At 36.0% G+C, this 19,093-nt stretch overlaps 1 protein-coding gene across 3 annotated transcripts in view; it reads right to left on the reverse strand.

Moving 5' to 3' along the window:
• VPS50 (VPS50 subunit of EARP/GARPII complex) overlaps positions 1-19,093 on the reverse strand; it is a 68,672-nt gene that overhangs the window by 33,027 nt on the left and 16,552 nt on the right. For all 3 annotated transcript variants that reach the window (XM_058183016.1, XM_058183015.1, XM_058183017.1), the window contains 10 exons: positions 14,542-14,584; positions 13,763-13,861; positions 12,149-12,289; positions 10,375-10,507; positions 9,026-9,117; positions 7,144-7,238; positions 5,995-6,093; positions 3,782-3,872; positions 2,405-2,581; positions 1,245-1,363 (listed from right to left, as the gene is read on the reverse strand). In XM_058183016.1, the coding sequence (XP_058038999.1) occupies positions 1,245-1,363; positions 2,405-2,581; positions 3,782-3,872; positions 5,995-6,093; positions 7,144-7,238; positions 9,026-9,117; positions 10,375-10,507; positions 12,149-12,289; positions 13,763-13,861; positions 14,542-14,584 (1,089 nt within the window). The remainder of the gene's footprint in view (positions 1-1,244; positions 1,364-2,404; positions 2,582-3,781; positions 3,873-5,994; positions 6,094-7,143; positions 7,239-9,025; positions 9,118-10,374; positions 10,508-12,148; positions 12,290-13,762; positions 13,862-14,541; positions 14,585-19,093) is intronic.

Genomic DNA, 19,093 nt, shown 5'->3' on the forward strand with positions numbered 1-19,093 from the left:
GCACCGACTGATTTCAAAAAGTTAATCAGACTGGCTTGGATTTGATTTGTGAGCTCACAGAAAATCACAGGCTTGCAACTCAAAATAAATCCCAGAAAATGGCAATAGCTTATTGTTGCCAAGAATACAACATGGATGTGTCCATAATCTCAACAGGGGAACAGAGTGCAATTCAAAAAGAAGCTTTAATTGAAATGGGTCATGGAGAATAGATAATCATAATTAATAACCTTGATATATTATCTCCTGAATCAAAGGCAGCATTTCTTAAATAGAATAGTCTTCACCTAGTGATAACAATAGAAATCGACAACTAAGCACCATGGGCACTAAGTAGAAAATCATGTTAGCCCAATGAGCTTACAACCTCATTGCAGTCGTTAAATGAAACATCACCTGACCACATCTTAGAAGTTTACTTCTGCCTTCTCTAAACTGCTTGTCAAAAGTCAGTTGTGAAGCACAGAAATGATTATCATGTGATTGAAGGACTCTGAAACAGTCAGAAATATGAAATTTGGTTGCACAGCTTTTTTTTTTTTTAACACTGTAATTTAGAACAGTCCCTAGACAAGGCAGAAGCAAAGACTACCTGAAATACTATTTGAGGAATAATGGTACAAGGCAGGGGTGTCAAACTGGCAGCCTGCTGGCCGGATGCATCATGCACAGGCAGGCCATGCCCACCCAGGCTCCGCAAAGGCAAAACATGTCATGATATGATCGAGTTTGACACCTGGTATATAGGTATCATATTCCTGTCCATGCCTGTGAACTATAGGAAATACTTACCTGACCACTATATGCCATAAAATTCAAGGCCAGTGAAATCAGCTGTTCATGTTAAATCAGGCTGCGATAATGTGCTGAAGCTTATCAGGCTGTTGGCTGTTTGCTGCAAGGATGCAGAACACCGATGGATGCTGGTAGGCAGAGGCAGAATATTTTTCTTGTTTTCCTCCCCAAAAATTAATGTGCGCCTTATACTCCGGAGCATCTTATACTCCGAACAATGCAGTAGCAGGGATCAATAATTCTGGCAAATGACCCAAAATATCTTAAATAGGCTCCTGCTCTTTCACCCTGGCTCAGCATGCTGGCCTTGTCAGTTGGAAAGGTAACAGTCCAGGTTTGAGACCTGAGCATCATGCAACAGGAAAAAAAGTTGTTCTTCCTTTTATGTTGAAGTGATTAACAAATTCTCAAGAATGGAACAAATTGTAAAATATGTGTGCTCAAAGTACCTTTTTACAGGAGCATCTCCAGTCTGTTCATCAACATAGTCCCTTTTCAGTTCTTCAGGTACATCACTATCACTATCATACTCTTGATAGGCACTCTTTTCTTGTTCATCCGATTCATACTATCAACAACAGATTGGAAGAGTTTTCAGTTTCTTTGTGACAATCCAGAATTTCCATTAAACATTCAGCGAATCTTAGAATATAAATGTTTATTCAGAGCAATATTGCCTCAAGTAATACAAATTATAGCATCTTATTTTACGATTTTTGACTATTTCACAGCATTGTATTTATTTGTTGTTGTTGTTGTTTATAGAAAATGTATTAATTCAGCTACAATATCCTATCAATATTTTTTTTTTTAAATTTCAGAAAGAAATAAAGGTTCTTTATTTTCACTCTCACAAATCTGGCTTCCACAACTTGTTTTAATCAGCATAAAGTATTACCTTAGGAGAAACTTTCTATTGCCATCCAAAGTGCAAGAGAGAACAGAATTAGACTTGCAAACATTGTAATCAGCATTTTATTTTAACCTCTTTTGAATGCTGAATGTGAGCTTTCAGTAAAGTGAGAGGAACAATGGGTGACGAGCAAAAAGGAAAAAGAGCCAAAGGAAGTTCTCACACCCAATATGCGTTTGAAACTTGGATCTAAATAAAATGAGGTAATAATTTGTCAAAAATTATGATTTAACAAAAATACATGTTGTAAATGTCCATTTCCCTTTCATTCTGTATGAAGCGAGTCATCTTTTTGGACAATATAAATGGGAAAAGAGTTTATCAGCAGATGTCTAAGCACAATTTAACACTCTGTCTGGCAATGAATTCAGTTCTTGATAGTAAGGATGCCATTATTTGGTCTTATAACAGCATCAATTCCCCAGATGCATGACCAATTACAGTAGATATAGGAAGTCTACACACCCCTGTTAAAATGCCAAGTTTTTGAGATGTAAAAAAATCAGATCAAGATAAATCACGACCAAATTCTTTGCATTTTTAATCTAATCTAATATATAAGTTATACAATGCAACGAGACTGTCCAAACAAACTTCAAATAACCTTTTAACGCCTAATCATTTTTTCATATTTCTTTTGAATATCAGTGATTGATACTCCATGCACTAAAATTATAGGATTTTTTTTTTACTTACCCCATTAGAAGCCAACACATCTTCTGTCTCATCATCCTTGTTGTTGGCTTGGATTTCAAAGGGATTTCCTCCATTACGATATTGCTCAAAAAGAGTTAGATCTCCTTCTGTTTCTAATGCAGGCTGCTTGCTTGGTGACACAGTTGGGGAACGTGATTGTGCCATGAACTTAAATTCCTATTACCATCAACAGAAGATTATTTATACACTGGTGGTAAAGTCTAAATATTTATTAACATAATTACATGTTGATACAACACTTTCTGGACAAATCCTACAATATTAACTTTTTAGCCAGAAATGCTTTCATTCCTGCATTTTTAAAAACTCCATATTTAATGGTTATTTGAATGCCTGTATAATTTTAACAGATCTGTCAAATTCCTTCACAGGATATATAATATATCTTAGAACTAAAAAACTTTTTAAACATAGTTTAATTAATGCATTGCGATGAATTTGCAAATAAAGATTTAACATGTGTACAACTATGAGAATGAGAATTCAAATGCACTTGGCTTCAATGGCTGTTTAAAAATATAATAATAAAAGTAATTGAATATATAAGATTGTCAAAACTGAGCTCAGAAAAGTTGCCAAAACTGCTTTTGGGTGTATCAATATGCTGTCTGTAACTCTAAGCTGAGAGTGGAGTGGATCTAAGCTCTCTTCCTGAACGCCATCACTCTGCTAAACAAATAATTCCGTCAACACTGTCAAACTATTGACTAAATCTGCACTACTATTAATCTTCTCATCGTTCCCATCACCCATCTCCTTCTACTTATGACTATATGACTGTAACTTTGTTGCTTGTATTGTTATGATTTATATTGATATTGTTTCCCGATAGCTTATTTGTACCCTATGACTATCATTAAGTGTTATACCTTAGAATTCTTGATGAACGTATCTTTTCTTTTATGTACACTGAGAGCATATGCACCAAGACAAATTCCTTGTGTGTCCAATCACACTTGGCCAATAAAAAAAATATATATTCTATTCTTATTCCCAGAAGAGATGCCTCATGGGTTATCCTTCACTCATGGAGTCTGACAGTATATCTCCACCATTTTTCAGAGATGTTGAAAGTTAATGCTATCACTAGCTAGGAACAATTGGCAATTCCATAGTTCCCTTCAGCAAAAGATGTAACTAGTTTATTAATGCTGAACATGGTTTGGGCTTGGTTAGTTCCACACACTTTCTCTTAGCTATTTTGGTGAGAGTTTAGAGATCCATGGAAACCATTATAGTGATGCCCGAAAAGTTAATGAGTGGAAAGGTATATGATACAAGATTTCAATAATACTATGTGGCAGCCTTGATCAAAGCAGACATAATCTTTCTGTGTTTGAAATGGTCTAGACTTACATGAAGTTGCAATATGCTGAAACTTGATTTAACAGGACAAAGTTCCCAAGTCTCATTCTCTAAGAACATTCGCAGTTCTTCAAGACGAGTTCTGAAATAAATAATTAGTGTCAGCAAAAGCACACCGTGTAGCTTGTTTTAGAAAAAATAGCAAAAAAGAAGCAAAGCCTTCACCAGGGCAACATGGTTATACATGATAGGGGAAAGATAGATGGAGGTTGGTTGGTTCTGTTTCCACTAGGATCATTCAATGAAACTAAGCTATGAGTAATTTAAATAAAGAACTATAGCTTCATAATGCAAATAACGTTATGATATAATTCCTTACAGGCATCACATTCTAACTTCCCAACTAGAAGCACTGAGCCTTTGAATAACAGTCATCAGGAAACAAAATGGGAACAATACTTGATTAGCCTTTTAATCTCTTTCCAGTTAGCTTTCCTTATGGAATTTTCCCAAGTACATGTAAGATTTTCTAAAAACTACAATCTTTACTCCCCAAAAGAAATGCAATAATTTCCCTCTGATTAGAAGACAGTTAAAGCACAATTACAAAAATAAAATCAATGTATGCATCACTCTTAGCATAAAAACAATTAGCAACAGTAAAAAGAAATTGGAAAAACACTATAATGAAGAATAATTATATTATTGTTTATTAAAATAAATGACATTTTATTTATGAAAATTTACTATACTTTTCAGAGTATGATGCACTCCCCCCCCCCCAAAAGAGGGTTGAAATATCAGTGTGTCTTATAGATCGAATACGGCCATTTTTGGCCTCCCGACACACACACACACACACACACACACACACACACACACACCGTGAATCCCATTTTTGCCAAAAATGGGATGCGCAGAGGATTTGGGAGGCATCAGAGTGCTCCTGGGGGTTGGGGAGAGCAAAATGGGACAAGTGGAGGGTTTGGAAAGGCAAGAACGAGTCCATTTTTTGTAAAAACAGGCCCATTTTTCACAAAAACCGGATGTGCAGAGGATTTGGGAGGCCTGCAGAGTGCTCCTGGGCTCTGGAGAGGGCAAAAACCAGATGCGCAGAGGCCAAAAACTAGGGTTTTTTCTTGTTTTCCGCTTCAAAATCTTGGTGCGTCTTATCTCCAGTGAGTCTTATGGTCTGGAAAATATGGTACATAGCAACCCAACTGACTCTCAGTGACTCCAGGTGGCTTACAAAAACATTGAATTATTTCTTCTTGAAATTGCTCACCAAGCTAAAACATAAAGTTGAAACAGTTTTGAAAATATCTAGCAAATAATGTATTTTTCTTTTACCATTTTCCTTTAGAAACTATAAAAACTGAATAATTTTGCTGAACAAAAACTGAACAACAGATATCTGTAAGAGACTCAGATCAACCAGCAGCCTAACAACCAGAAATAGTAATGTAAATGAATTTTTAAGTCTAAAGTGAGAGTCAAGTTTGGTGTTCTGGTTAAAAATGCCAGATTAGAAATAAGGAAATCATGATTTCTAGCTGTCTTAGGCACGAAGCCAACTGTGTAACTTTGGAACAGTCACTGTCTCTCCATGACAAACCACTTCCAAAACACTTGCCAAGAAAACTGCAGGGATTTGTCCAACAGTCATTATTAAGGTTGACCTGAAGACCTGTGTACAAACTTTAGAGTAAAACATGAGATTAATTAACCAGTAGTTTAACATTCTTCATTGCTAGAAAAAGAAAGATACTTTTTTTTATAATAAAAGCAGTCTATATTATGGTTCTTTTATTTTTGACTTAGCCTAACATACAAAAGGAATTGGGGATTAGGCTATATTCTGTACATTGGAATTATGTAGGCATATATTCTTAAATTAACAGTCAGATAGTCAGAAGTTATTACTCAAAGTCTGATTTAATTTCTGCCACTTATAATGATAGGAAAAAGCTTGGCAAGAATTCCTGAGAGCTACTACTAGCCATATTTGGCAAGACTGATCAAGACAAATAAAGAATCTACATTAATAGATGTCAATTCTCATATCACTTCATTTTGGGGGAAAAATGACATCCTTTTTAGAGAAAAATTTATGTTAATTTACACATTTTATATGAAGTATTCACTTTGCTTTTTCTTATTATAGGGACACCACATAATGTGGGATGCATAAGCATGTGCTTTATAATTTGTTTCCATTATATTAATTATTAAATTTCTACAACTGAAAAAATTGTAGAACTTACCTGTGATAATTCTTGAAATAATTAACACTTTGTTTTCTAATGGAATCTTGCAACACTTCTGACTTGCTGCCACAAAATTCTTCTCCAACTTGCACCAGCCTAGTAGAAGTAATATTGCAATTAAGCATTCACTACACTATGTAACTATAAATATTTTTAAATACTCTTATCTTTTATGGGTCTCTAATCTCTGCAGATCTAGAAAGATTTCTTAAAGTTTTGAAATAGCTTTCCCAAAAGGCTTTCTAATTAAAGGCATATTGCAAAATATTGCAATATTAACTTGCCTACAACAGCAGCATAGATAAAACTTAATTTAGTGAGAACCTTAATCTGATTTGAATAAGGCGTTTATTTCTAAATATGTAAGATCCACATTTATAAATCCTGAAAATCAGAACATTTGGACTCACAACAATCTTCTTGGATCATTCTTACATTACGTCAATGCTGATCAATAATTACATAGTTGCTAATAGTTTCAATGCTTGATTACTGCAGTATAAAAATTGTAGCTAATTGAATATATGGCTGCAGAGGCGGTAAATTATTTTTTTGGGGAGATATCACATCACTTCAAAGTGGAAACAGGTGAATCTATCATCAGTTGTTTCCCAAGCAATTCATTATAGCATATAAAGCTTTGTATCTCTTGGATCCAAATTACTAGCAGAATCATCTATGCCTGTCTATGTCTTCCACATAAGATATCCAAAGGAAAATCTTTTGCAGACCTACTGTGGATGTAGAAACTTTTCTATGGAGCAACTGGAAAAAGAGGCTGATTCCTATTCATTACACTTAAGCCTTTTCAGAAATGTTTATAATTTATAAAGGGTGTTTTGGTCTCATTTTCTATGTTTTTATTGCATGAAAATAACGGAAAGTTACCTAAGGTGGTATATCAAATTTATTTGAATAAATTGATCCTCTTTGCAGGCTAAGGGATTGTAGTAGAGCACTAATGTGGAGGAAGTTAAACTATAATATAACTAAGAGCTTCAGAAGATTGTCCTATTTATAGCCAAATGAGCTAAGTAATGAGCAGCAAGTTTATCTCCTATACAGTATTATATACAGAACCATGACAACCTATTCTGCATAATTGTTTTGATAACATTTCCTTAAAATAGATTTTATCCCAATTACCTGCTGATAATATCCAGTACAAATATAAAGTCATCATATTTGAAGTTAGACATATCGGTGCCCAGCAAATAGGTCTTCACTTTCAATTGGACATCCTATATAAAAACAAAAAGGCTGGAATATTAGAGAAATAATAATTTGCTGTATTATCTATTTATAATTAAACAATCACAAAGCATAAAGAAGGAGAAATCTTGGGATGATATCATTGTTTGCTCATCAGCTGAAATTCATCAGAGATCCCCATATTTGGAGGATAGTTGTTTATTTAAACTCAGTTTAAAATTAAAATTAATATTAACATAGTTTACTGTCTGTCCCTTGCTGCTTACTTGTTGGAAGCACCCAGTCTGGCAGGGAGGGATCAAGCATGGAGCTAGCCTGGAATCACTGTGCAATCTCAAAAATGTATAGACAGAACATGTTTTTATTTATTAAATTTATATGCTGCCATCTTCCTGATAAGGCTACTCTGGGTGGCTAATAATACTACAGAGTTAGCTTGAACTCTGTATGTGTGGGTCTTGTTCACACTTCACACTGCTGTTATATTTTATTCAGAAATTCAAGCAATAAAGATTTTTTTAAAATTTAAATGTAGGATTGATAACATTGTGAAAATTCAGCTTGATTATAGCAGTTTAGGGTTATTCTTCAGATACTAAATAAATATTTATAACCAACTGTTAGTTCAAGCACAGACAGATAAAAAAAACCAGATGGCTGAATAAAAAGTAATGCCCTTAATGTTATAAATCATCAAAAAAATCAGAGAACAGATGCAGTAGAAAATCTTGTGTGTTTTTTAGCATCTGTTCTTCCACTTTAGTTGGAGAAAGTTGCTATGAGAAAAGACTATTGCTATTGTTCATGAAATGGAGTTCTGCAGTAAATACTTATGAGTGTACTCTAAACAATGCAGTGATTATGTTTTTTACTACCAAAAGGGTTCCTCTAAATGGAATTCACCACCAGATACTGATTGTTCATGGTGATGGCTGTGTTGACACGAGTAGTGTGCACTGCTGTATCAAACAATAGAAAAAATGTTAAACTGGGAAGAGCTATTTGTGGATCAAGAATTAAGTGGATGACCTATGACACCAAACAATTAGTTTCACGTGAGAAAGGTTGATGAACTGTTTAAAGTCAATAAGTGAATTACTGAAGGGAAATTGCTGTCAAGGTTGGCATTTCACAGGAATAGGTTTCTTTCCTTCAACAATGGAAGATGCTGTAAGATGCGTCCTTTAAATTGTTGACAGCAGGATGAAAGTTCCAAGAGCTGGAATTTGCTAGCAATTGTTATCAGACTACAAAAACGAAGTTGAGAATTTTTTTTCACAGCAACATGATGGCCAACAAAATTTAGGGTCATCAGCATGGTCTAGAAAGAAGGCCTCAGTCTTAGAATTTCAAGACTACAAAAACTAAAGATTCAAAACCCAAGATTTGGAAAGAAAGCTCATGATTATTCATTTCAATTCCCTTGAATCTGTGGCACACAACTCCGGAGTACTGCACTGCAATAATTGAAATTTCAAAACGGCATTAAGCAGAGTTTCGATGCATAAAACAAAAATGTTGCTGCAGTATAAGCTAGGCTTCACTCTTTCTTCCTTCACAAAGAATTCAGTATGAAAACAAGATAAAACATCAATAAGATTAATCACCTTGCACTCAATACAAAAGCTTGAATAAGATATCAAAACAGCGTAAAATAAATACATAGAAAACAAAGACTTTTAACTGATATTCTTTCCCCAGGGAAAATCTGTCATTTTAAGATAAATCAATAATCCTTTTTCCATTTTTTAAGCATGTCATTTAAAATCATGCATGGAAATTAATCTTATTTTGATGGATCAAATTTCAAACAAACCTGCCATATTCGTGAAAGCCCATGCTCTAATTTTTTTTTCACATAGCTGCGATCAAAATTGGTGTCCTCAGTATCCAGGATGTTATTTCCATCTAAAATATAATTTAATTTACACATTTAATTTCAGGCATCAGAAATGAGGAGAAAATTGAGTTTTACAAAAAAAAATATCAAAGATTTCATGCACTGTAGATTCATTTTATTTCTTTTGAATCTTCAACATCTCCAAACAGAAATTGAACACTATAAACAAAGTCTTACGTTTTATAACTTAAAACAGAGAATCTGTGAGTAGACACAGCTAGAATATATCTCACATTATCCTTTACTAATCTGCTGGCTGGGATTGATGAGTCCTGATGGTAAGGAGTCTGACTACAATTAAGAATAAACTAGCTCTGTTTTAAAGAGCTTACAGATCTGTTCCAATATGCTACTGAATGTGGCCCAATGCTCACTGCCTCATTGATGCCTCACTGCATCAGTTAAAAAATAACCATGTAATAGATACTCTCAAATCCAATGAGTCTGTCAAACTGACAAAATGTACCAAAGCAGCAGAGCCTGCACAAGAACATGATGCTCATTTAATCATTTATCCTCCTCTCACTCATAGAAGTGGAATAAAATACTTTACTATGTTCAACAAATATAACCCCCTAATAAATGGGTTCTGGACTTCAGCCTTACAGTGTATGTGAGACCTGAGATACAACACATTTTCAAGCTAAGGATTACATTTAGCCTATGAATAACATGGTAGAAGCAAAAAAGGAGTGGGTGGATCCAGGACAATTAATTAAACGAAGTAAAGCTAATCTCATCTCTCTTCTGGGAATTTATATGTGATGTACATGGCACCTTTAATTTCACCACTGCAAATATGTAAGTAAATCGCTCTGAGAGAAAATGAACTTGTTCGAAGTCTTCCAGTGAGTTTAATAGCAGAGGGTAGATCTGAAGGTCCTAATATTTATATTACATTTTTGAATTTGTGAAGTCATTACTTTCAGAATAGGAGATTCTGGGACCACAAGTTGTGCATTGTTTGCATTAGCCAAGCATGCTAAGTATAATTAAGCCCCTAAATCTATGCCCAAATAAAAGTTAATGGCCTGTAGCAAAAGAAGTAACAAATGATTAGATGTGCCAAAGAAAATGCTAATTAATCATAAAAGATGCTGAATATAAAATACAACAACCATTTGGTACATGTTCCTTAAACTAAGACACGCAGCTTCCCACTGAAACAATGGACACACATTGACCATGTTGTTCAAAACAGATCAGATGGGCTCCACTCCAATTTTTATGCTTGGAAACTGAAAATAGCAAGAGGCATTTCCTACCAGAAGATGAAGGAGACTCCCCATGGTCATATTTTTCATGCCAGTCCATTGTCCGATAATAACTCAGCATGACCTCCCATAGAGCTTTGCACAAATCAGCAAGGCATGGAATGTAACTGTCTGATGTAATGTGCTGTGCAATACACAAAACAGGCCTGTTAAAGTACCGTGCTTTCTTAATTCAAAAATAATGCCATATATGTGTGTGTGTGTGTGTGTGTTAACTATTAGCACAAAACAACAATTAAAAATGATTGTTTAACTTGTACATATTTTAATCTTGCATTTTGTATTTTAAATTTTATGTCACTTAGTATGCCTTAATTTTAACTGTAATGCTTCCGACACAAATAAACAAACATTAAAAACGATAAGCTGCATATATATTTCTGTAATTTAATAATACATATGTCTGTCTGATACAGATGGAATAGTTAACAATTTCTTCTTAAGGGGACACCCAACCTCCTCACTTTTTTCTTTTTTCTTCTTAAAACATGAACATTTATCTCTTGTTCATCAGGCTTCAAGTTATAAAATGGGTTGTCCCAAAGGTGCTTTTTTAAGAAGCAACTTGACTTTCTGGGGTTTTTTTGAAGACATTTCTGAAGAGCTGAAGAAGCTTCTTGGATGAGAAGCAAAACATCTTCAAAGAAAAATCAGAACAACTAGTTGTCTCTTGAAAAAGCACCTTTGGGACATGACTGAAAATCTCCATAAAACTTCTGAAATGGATTGCAATTTTTTAAAACGAAACAAAACAACCAATTCTTTTCCAATGATAAAACAGACCACTTTCCATTTAATATAAAATATTTGTAACTCTTGTATTTACTAAGTGACATAAATTTCCCCAAAAAACATTCATGGATTGTTACTACTGCAGTAATTAGCAGGCTTTAAATAGACCATTAGTCTGAAAAGTCAACAGGCACTAGCAAAATCTGAAGGATTCTTCCTACTTTGTCAATTAGCCTGCTTAAATTAAGAACATGGGACATTTATGTGTTCTTTTAAAGAAAAATATGTGTTTTAAATGCTCCAAACAAGCTAGGTACAATAAATATAATTTTCTCCAGGTTTTCAAAATAAATGCTATTAAGAATTAATTCAATTCCTAAAAAAGTCACTTCCCACTAAATCTGATGATTGTGCTTAATTAAGTAAGAATTCCAGGATCCATATGCAAACACTTCTTTGAAATTTAAAGACTTCCTGGTATTAAATGTCCCATTGCTGCTTTTTTTGGGGGGGGGGGAATTTACTTTTTTTAGTTTCCGGGTCTAGCCTATAGTTTAGGGATTTCTTGGTAAACTCCACGCAAGTACTTCATTAAGTAGTTCTACCTTGTAAAACTGCCCCCTCCCAGAAATTCTGATGGCCTTTCTTATTTTTCTCTCAGGCAGTAAGGCTAGGATATTAGTTCAGACATACATGCTTTATGATTTATTATGGGAAATGTTTTGCTATGGGCCTTATCGCTTTACACTGCATTGGCATTGCATTGTTTTGCACTATTTTTACTCCATTTTGCGCTACTTTATGTTTTCTATATTGCTTGCTGCTCTGTTGTTAGTTGAGAGGGCTGACTTTACACATTTATAAATAAATATGCTTTTTAATTTAACTATCCATCTTATCATACTTTATCTTTCTGACACATTTTATCCCAAATTAAATATGGACTTAATTTTAAAAGGTTGCTTTTGAAAATAGGTAGGCACATCAGCATATGCAAACATTAAATGTTCAAAACCACTATAGAACTACATACTGTGCAAAGATCCTTGTATTGAAGCTTCTGAAATTTGGTGTCGGTGTTTCCTGCACACAATTCAACATACCCTAGAACAACCTGGAATACTGTATTGTGAATGGCTTGAGTAAAGTGCATATGTAGTTGGTCCATGGCTGTCTGGATAGAGATGAAGGAGGATTTAAAGGCATCATATAATCATTCAGTTCCCTAATTTTATTTGGACACTCTGCAACTCCAACAAAGTGAACTTATTTATATATCTATAGCTCAGGATTAAACTATTAAATTCTTGGCGCTTTCTGAATTTGGTTTGTTTGCAGATCATTACCCACCTAAGTAATAATAGCATAAGTAGTCAAACAATCAGGTAGGAAACAATACATTAATCAAGGAATCACTAAGCAGGGAACCATACTGCCACAAAAACTGGCAGGATAAGATACTGTATATAAATAGGGAGCAAATCTCGAATTCATTCACACTGATATTACCTAATTGCACAACGAAACAGCTGCAAACTAAGAACCAAGCTCAGACAGCACTATAGCAATAGCAATAGCACTTAGACTTATAGTACTTTACAGCCCACTCTAAGCAGTTTTACAGAGTCAGCATATTTTCCCCAACAATCTGGGTTCTCATTTTACCCACCTCAGAAGGATGGAAGGCTGAGTCAACCTTAAGCCTGGTGAGATTTGAACTGCCAAATTGCAGGCAGCTGATAGTCAGCAGAAGTGGCCTGCAATACAGCACTCTAACCACAGAGGCTCTTCCACTATGGACTTCAAAGCACACTTTCCCACACATTATAGAAAATTTGATAATCTGTATCTCTTTATATTCAAATGAAAATTAAAAGTCAAGCGTTTCCACGTTTCTTTTCCTAGGTTTTCTTTCCCAGAAGTGAATAATAATGACATTCCCAAAATTAGAATGAGTCATATTTTGCTCCCACCTCAATATAGATCTCAAAACACTCCCATTTTTCCATTCATGAATAGTATCAGAAATTAGCAATTGAATGTTTCCCAGTCAAAAGTGTATTTTTCCCTCCAGAGAAATGTATAATTGTAAGATAAAACAGAGATGAACCATGAAAGAACACACTATTGAACTAAGAGGAACAAATATATTTTGCTCTTCTTACATTGACATTCTGAGGCTATGCTTTAATCATTTATGAATCTAATCTATTTCTCCAGGGAGAATTAAATGCAAAGTTAGTTCTTTTAAAAAGAAATATGCACATGATTTAAAATTGATTTTGGGTGCCATGAATGAACATTCGAATAAGGCTTCTCATTTCCAAGACTCAATTTTCCTTCAGTCATGCTCTCTCCCTCCCTCCCTCCCCTCCCTCCCTCTCTCTCTGCAATTAAGTAAATCATGCAGTTGTTAAGAGAATCTGGTTTCCCCATTGACTTTGCTTGTCAGAAGCCAGCTGTGAATGTTACAAATGGTGATCACTAAACACTAGGATGTTGTAATTGACCTAAACACATATCAGTTGCTAAGTGCCTGAATTGTGATCACATGACTATGGGTATGCTGCATGGTCACAAGTGTGAAATATTAAGACAGGCTAACCCACTGCATATCGGGATGCAATATGAACAAGAGAATACTGACCTGTGTTTTTCCAAGTAGCCTGTATGCCTGTTGCACCTTAGTATAATGGTTTATGTCAAAGTTTTTGCATATTTTAGAAAGTGCAACATCTAACTGCTCCTGTAAAGTAAAAATCATTTAGTATTTAGCAAAAATACTATTTTTAAAAAACTACAATTAAAATATATTTGATGCATTTGTTCACGATAAAACAAAGTGCCTTCAAACAAAGGTATGAAGAACTTACTTTTGGAATATTGAGTAGGCTAAATGGTCTATGAAATTATTAATTCCTCATGAGCTTTACAGCTTTAGTGTTTAATTAAAATGTAAGTATGGGCTATGATAAAGGCATGTAAATTATGTAGGTTGAGGAGAAACTGGATATGGAGGTTTCTTCCATTTTCTGAAAACCCTAATTATAACAGAAGTAGGATTACTGTACACAATGAATCTAAATTGTGTGTAAAATACTGGGCGGATAGTACATACCAATAATGAAATGATGGAAGTGTTTGTTAAAATATGATGACAACTATCAAACTAGAAGGCTTTTGTAATTTAGCAAATTTCTGGATCTTAAAGCTATTAATCCAAATGCCTATACTGCAGGTTATCTTTAGTTCAAAGTCAGCATAAGAAACAATAGTAGGAAAAGAGCTATTGAACTTACATCCTGCATCTGATTAAATTCTCTGGGAACAGAATGTTGGAATAGATAGGATTTCAGTCTGATCTAGCATGATGAAAATACTTTTATTATTTAATGGGTGAAACTACTTACACTCAACTAAACTCACCTCAATTTGCTCCAAGGTGTCCTGTAATTTTGAATTCAGTTCACTGCAAAACAAAAGACAACAATTAGAAGTCACAAGGTTTTCAAATTTCAGAAGCTGTAATTTTTTTCAAATTACGATGAATATTAGTATCATTTCAGAAATCTTTTAAGATCATTCTTCTAAAATATTATGCACAATACATTTTACACTAAAACATCCGAGAGCCAAACAGTTATTTTATCCTTTGAGGTAGAAACAGTATAATTTGGATAAACCAAACAATAAAATGGGCAGTCCACTAAATAATTTTCAAAATTCAGCAATCTTATAACATTAATAAAGGTCTACTATAGCAGGTGATAGCATCTAGCCTAAACTGGCTCATTCCAGAAAGGCTCAGGAGAATTACACCTATTTAAATGAGAGACTATCAGAAACCAGGGTTGCAGATCAGACTAGAAAGTTGAAAAAACAAATCAGAAAAGACAATGACCCACTAATTCCATCCTGCTGGTAAGAAAACTACATGGATGTGTCTAGAGTCATAAGTGTTAAAATTAATTCAAGGGATTCTTTCTCTTTCTGAACTGAGATCCATCAAAAGCTAAATAACTTTTTGATGTAGAGGAGCACAGAAATGACTTTGGAGTATACTCTTAACAAAAAAAACTCAGTCCAGGAAAACAAAGAAACATAAGAAACTTAAAATTATCTCAGCTTAATTCTGTGCATGTTGAGATATTCTACTGAACTTAATTTTTTATTACAGCCAGAAACCAGAATGGAACACTACAACCTGAAAAATAAATAATATGAGAAGGGAAAATCATATAAAATCAATCATGGTGTAGTTAAAGCTGTCATAGTATATACTAGGGGTATCTAACTGGTGGCCGGTGGGCCAGATGCGTCACATGCAGGCCAGCTCTGCTAATGGGAAAAAATGGCAACATGATGTGGCAAGTCTGACACCCACGGTATATACCAAACATAAGAATAGTAAGTAGAATCAAAGCTATACAGTAAAAATATAATATATCCCTGTACACAGGTAACCTTCGACTTTCATTTCTTTAGTGACCATTCAAAGTTACAGTGGCATTGAAAAAGATGATTTATGGCTGTATTTGACACTTATGACTGTTGTAGCATCCCCATGGTCATGTGATCAAAATTTGGACCCTTGGCAACTGGCATATTTATGATGGCTGCAGTGTCCCAAGGTCATGAGATCACCTTTTGTGATCTTCTGACATGCAGTCAATGGGGAAGCCAGATTCAATTAACAATCACATTACTAACTTAACAACTGCAGTGTGTCATTTAAGAACTGTGACAAGAAAGGTCATAAAATGGGGCAAAACTCACTTGACAACCATCATGCTTAGCAATGAAAATTTTGGGCTGAATTGTACTCGTAAATTGAGGATTACCTGTAATAGATGAATTAAACCTACCATATTTTTCAGACTATAAAATACTCCAGACTATAAAATAATCTAGACTATAAGATGCACCTAGCTTTTGGGGAGGAAAACAAGAAAAAAAAATCTGCTTCTGCCTTTGCCACCCAGCAAATTGCCTCCTTGCAGCAAACAGCCTGGTCAGTTTCAGCACAGCCTGATTTAGCACAAGCAGCTGATTGGTAATTGGATCAGCCTCCCAGAATACTGCCTATCAGCTGTTCCAGGCTGATCACCACTGCCCATTGCCATTGCCGCTCACTGCCGCTGCCACCAATCGCCGCTTCTGCAATCCCCATTTTTGGCTTCTACACGTCCTGCTTTTGACCTCTGCACGTCCCATTTTTGGCCTGTTCCAGGTGGTGTGGATTGTCGCCCCCACCTATCCCCACTGCCTGGAACGGGCCAAAAATGGGCCGTGCAGAGGCTAAAAATGGGGCGTATGGAGGTCGAAAATGGGGCATATGGAGGCTGCAATAGGCGGAGGCAGCAATAGGTGGAGATGGAGATGGGGGAATCCCCGCAACCTGGAACAGCTGATAAGTAGTATTCTGGGAGGCCAATCCAACCGCCAATCAGCTGCTCATGCTAAATCAGGCTGTGCTGAAGCTGACCAGGCTGTTTGCTATAAGGAGGCAAATTGCTGGGGGCCAGTAGGTGGGCAGGGCTTCAGCAACATTCACTCTATAAGACACACAGACTTTCCACCCACTTTTTGGGGGGGAGGGGAGAAGTGCGTCATGCACTGAAAAATACGGTAACTAGAAGTAAAATAGGCTAAAACTAGAACCCCTATAGAATTGCTGCAATAAAAGGTACTTGTTCATAAAGCAACAAAATATCAAGCATAAAACTATTGAAAACAATTGAAAATAAAAACATACTAATTAAAAAATTAACTTTCAATAAACTATGATAAGGAATTTTTTAAAAAACTGGGAAGAAACAGTCTTATTGCTAACAATTCGTCAAAATCATCATCTTCCTGACCTTATGCACCATCACATAGAGTCATAGACCTTACTGAGACACATTCAGCCTCTGAGACTGGACAGAGTCACAATATAGAAATAAGTATCCATTCACTCAGAAAGGACACTTTCTCAACTCCGTTTCTCATGAAGTGGGGAAAAATAGGAGCAACCAAAGAAAAAAGCAGATGACAAGCTGTCTATTTTTTATAAATTGAGCTTATATTCCATTCTAGAGTTTGGGATCCTTTAAAAAAGAAACATCTATATAAACTGCCAGAAAGCCACTTTATTCATATCAAAGTTAACTGATGGAAATCTATGGTTCATATCTCAAATCCCTAACACGAAACAAATAAGTTACAACTGTTCTCAGAATAATTATTTGGCCTTTCAGCGATGTAATTAATTACGCTAAAACTACTCACTTGTGGCTTTCATTTATTGGAACAATTAAAGCATATTAAGACTCCAGTTTATTTTAGTCTCTATTTGCTAGAAAATAATCAAAAGAAAACAGCACCATTCCATTGAGGAAAAGAAAGTTCAGCTAGAAATTTTGTATGCTAAAGAAAGTAGGCTGTATACAGGTAATCCTCGAGTTATGAATGTAATGGAGTCTGCCAATTAAAAGAATGAGCCTCATCCCTGCAGTTAATCAAATGCGCAGGTCGTTAAGAGCAAATGGGGTATCTCAGGAGTGGGGAAGACCATAGAAAGACTAGTGCAGGGAGAAGACCACAGTGTTCAGCACCAAAGGCCTTTCCTCACCCACTGAGAGATTCAGTGCTCCTCTTCCCACCTCTTGCTGCTTGGATTTTTCCTCTCCACCCCCTCACCAACCGCTAACTTACCTTTGGCACCATGCTTGAGATCCCTGCACTACCCACTCTCTCCTCCTGCCCAGATTTGGGTGTTGGAGGCCTTGTCCAGCCAGGCAGAGAAATGCCAGGCTAGCCTCTCCCCTTCTCTGCCAAACCCTAGACTCTCTCAGAAGTGGACGCGGCCCTGCTCTGCCACTTGCTGTAGTGCCGAAACCGTCCTGATTTCACAAATTGCACCACCATGGAGTTGGAGAGCTTGGCACGCCTCGCTTGCTAAAAGCACTCTTTTTTCAAATTTCAAGAGGGGCTGCTAAACAGACCTGCTTTCCAGATCCACTGCATTTCTCCCTGCAGTTCAAGACACCCTTCTTTCTGTGGAGAAATGGAAAAACTGTGTTGCAAAAGGAAGAAAAGCATAGGGAAACCAAGGAAGAATCCTCCGAAGTTGTCACTTTCCCCAATGCGGAGCAGAAGAGACCAAGGAACTCCACAAGGCAAGTTCATGGGGCTAAAAAAAAAGGTAAAATCAGCCTTTCCAATTTCATGAGATTTTTTATTTTATTTTACTTTTTTTCGAGAAGCTGGAAAGGCTGATCTCCCCCCCCCTTTTTTTTGTTTGTTTGTTTGTTTTAGCAATACAAACTTGTTGCAATTTGGAAAAGGAATGCTTCTGGCAAGTGAGGGGAGCAGGTAATGGCGCACCAAGCCCTCCAGTACCACAGTGGCAGAGAAACATGGTGGAACTAGAAAGCAGGTTTGTTTAGGAGCCTCTTACAAGTTGGAAAAGGAGTGTTTCTGGCACGCGTGGGGAGCAAGGTGGTGACACGCCAAGTTCTCCAGTTCCGCAGCAGCGCAATTTGTAAAATCCATGTGGGTTTGGCGCTCCAGCAAGAGGTGGGGCAGGACTGCAACCAGTTGTGAGAGAGGCTGGGGCTCTGCGGGGAAAGGAAGAGGTTGGCCTGGCACTTCTCCACCTGGATGGACAAGAGCTCTAGCACCAAGGCTGTGCAGGAGATGGACATGGGCAGCATGAGCCTCTCAGGTATGGCACCAAAGGAGCATGTTGCAGTGTCTCTGCAGTTGTTCGTAAGGGCGAACGATCTCAGTGGTGCTGCAACATACATAACTTTGGGTCTTGGTTGTAAGTACTTTTGGTGGGGATGTCGTAACTTTGAACATTCACTAAGTGAACGTTTGTAACTCGAGGAATACTTGTATATAAGTATTTCTTTGGGAATACAATGTATTAAAGTATTTGACATGATTAATTATATATTCATATAAATTAACTTTCTTTTTTCAAGATAAAGAA

Source organism: Ahaetulla prasina, chromosome 4, assembly GCF_028640845.1.
Source record: "Ahaetulla prasina isolate Xishuangbanna chromosome 4, ASM2864084v1, whole genome shotgun sequence".
Classification (NCBI taxonomy): Eukaryota; Metazoa; Chordata; class Lepidosauria; order Squamata; family Colubridae; genus Ahaetulla; species Ahaetulla prasina.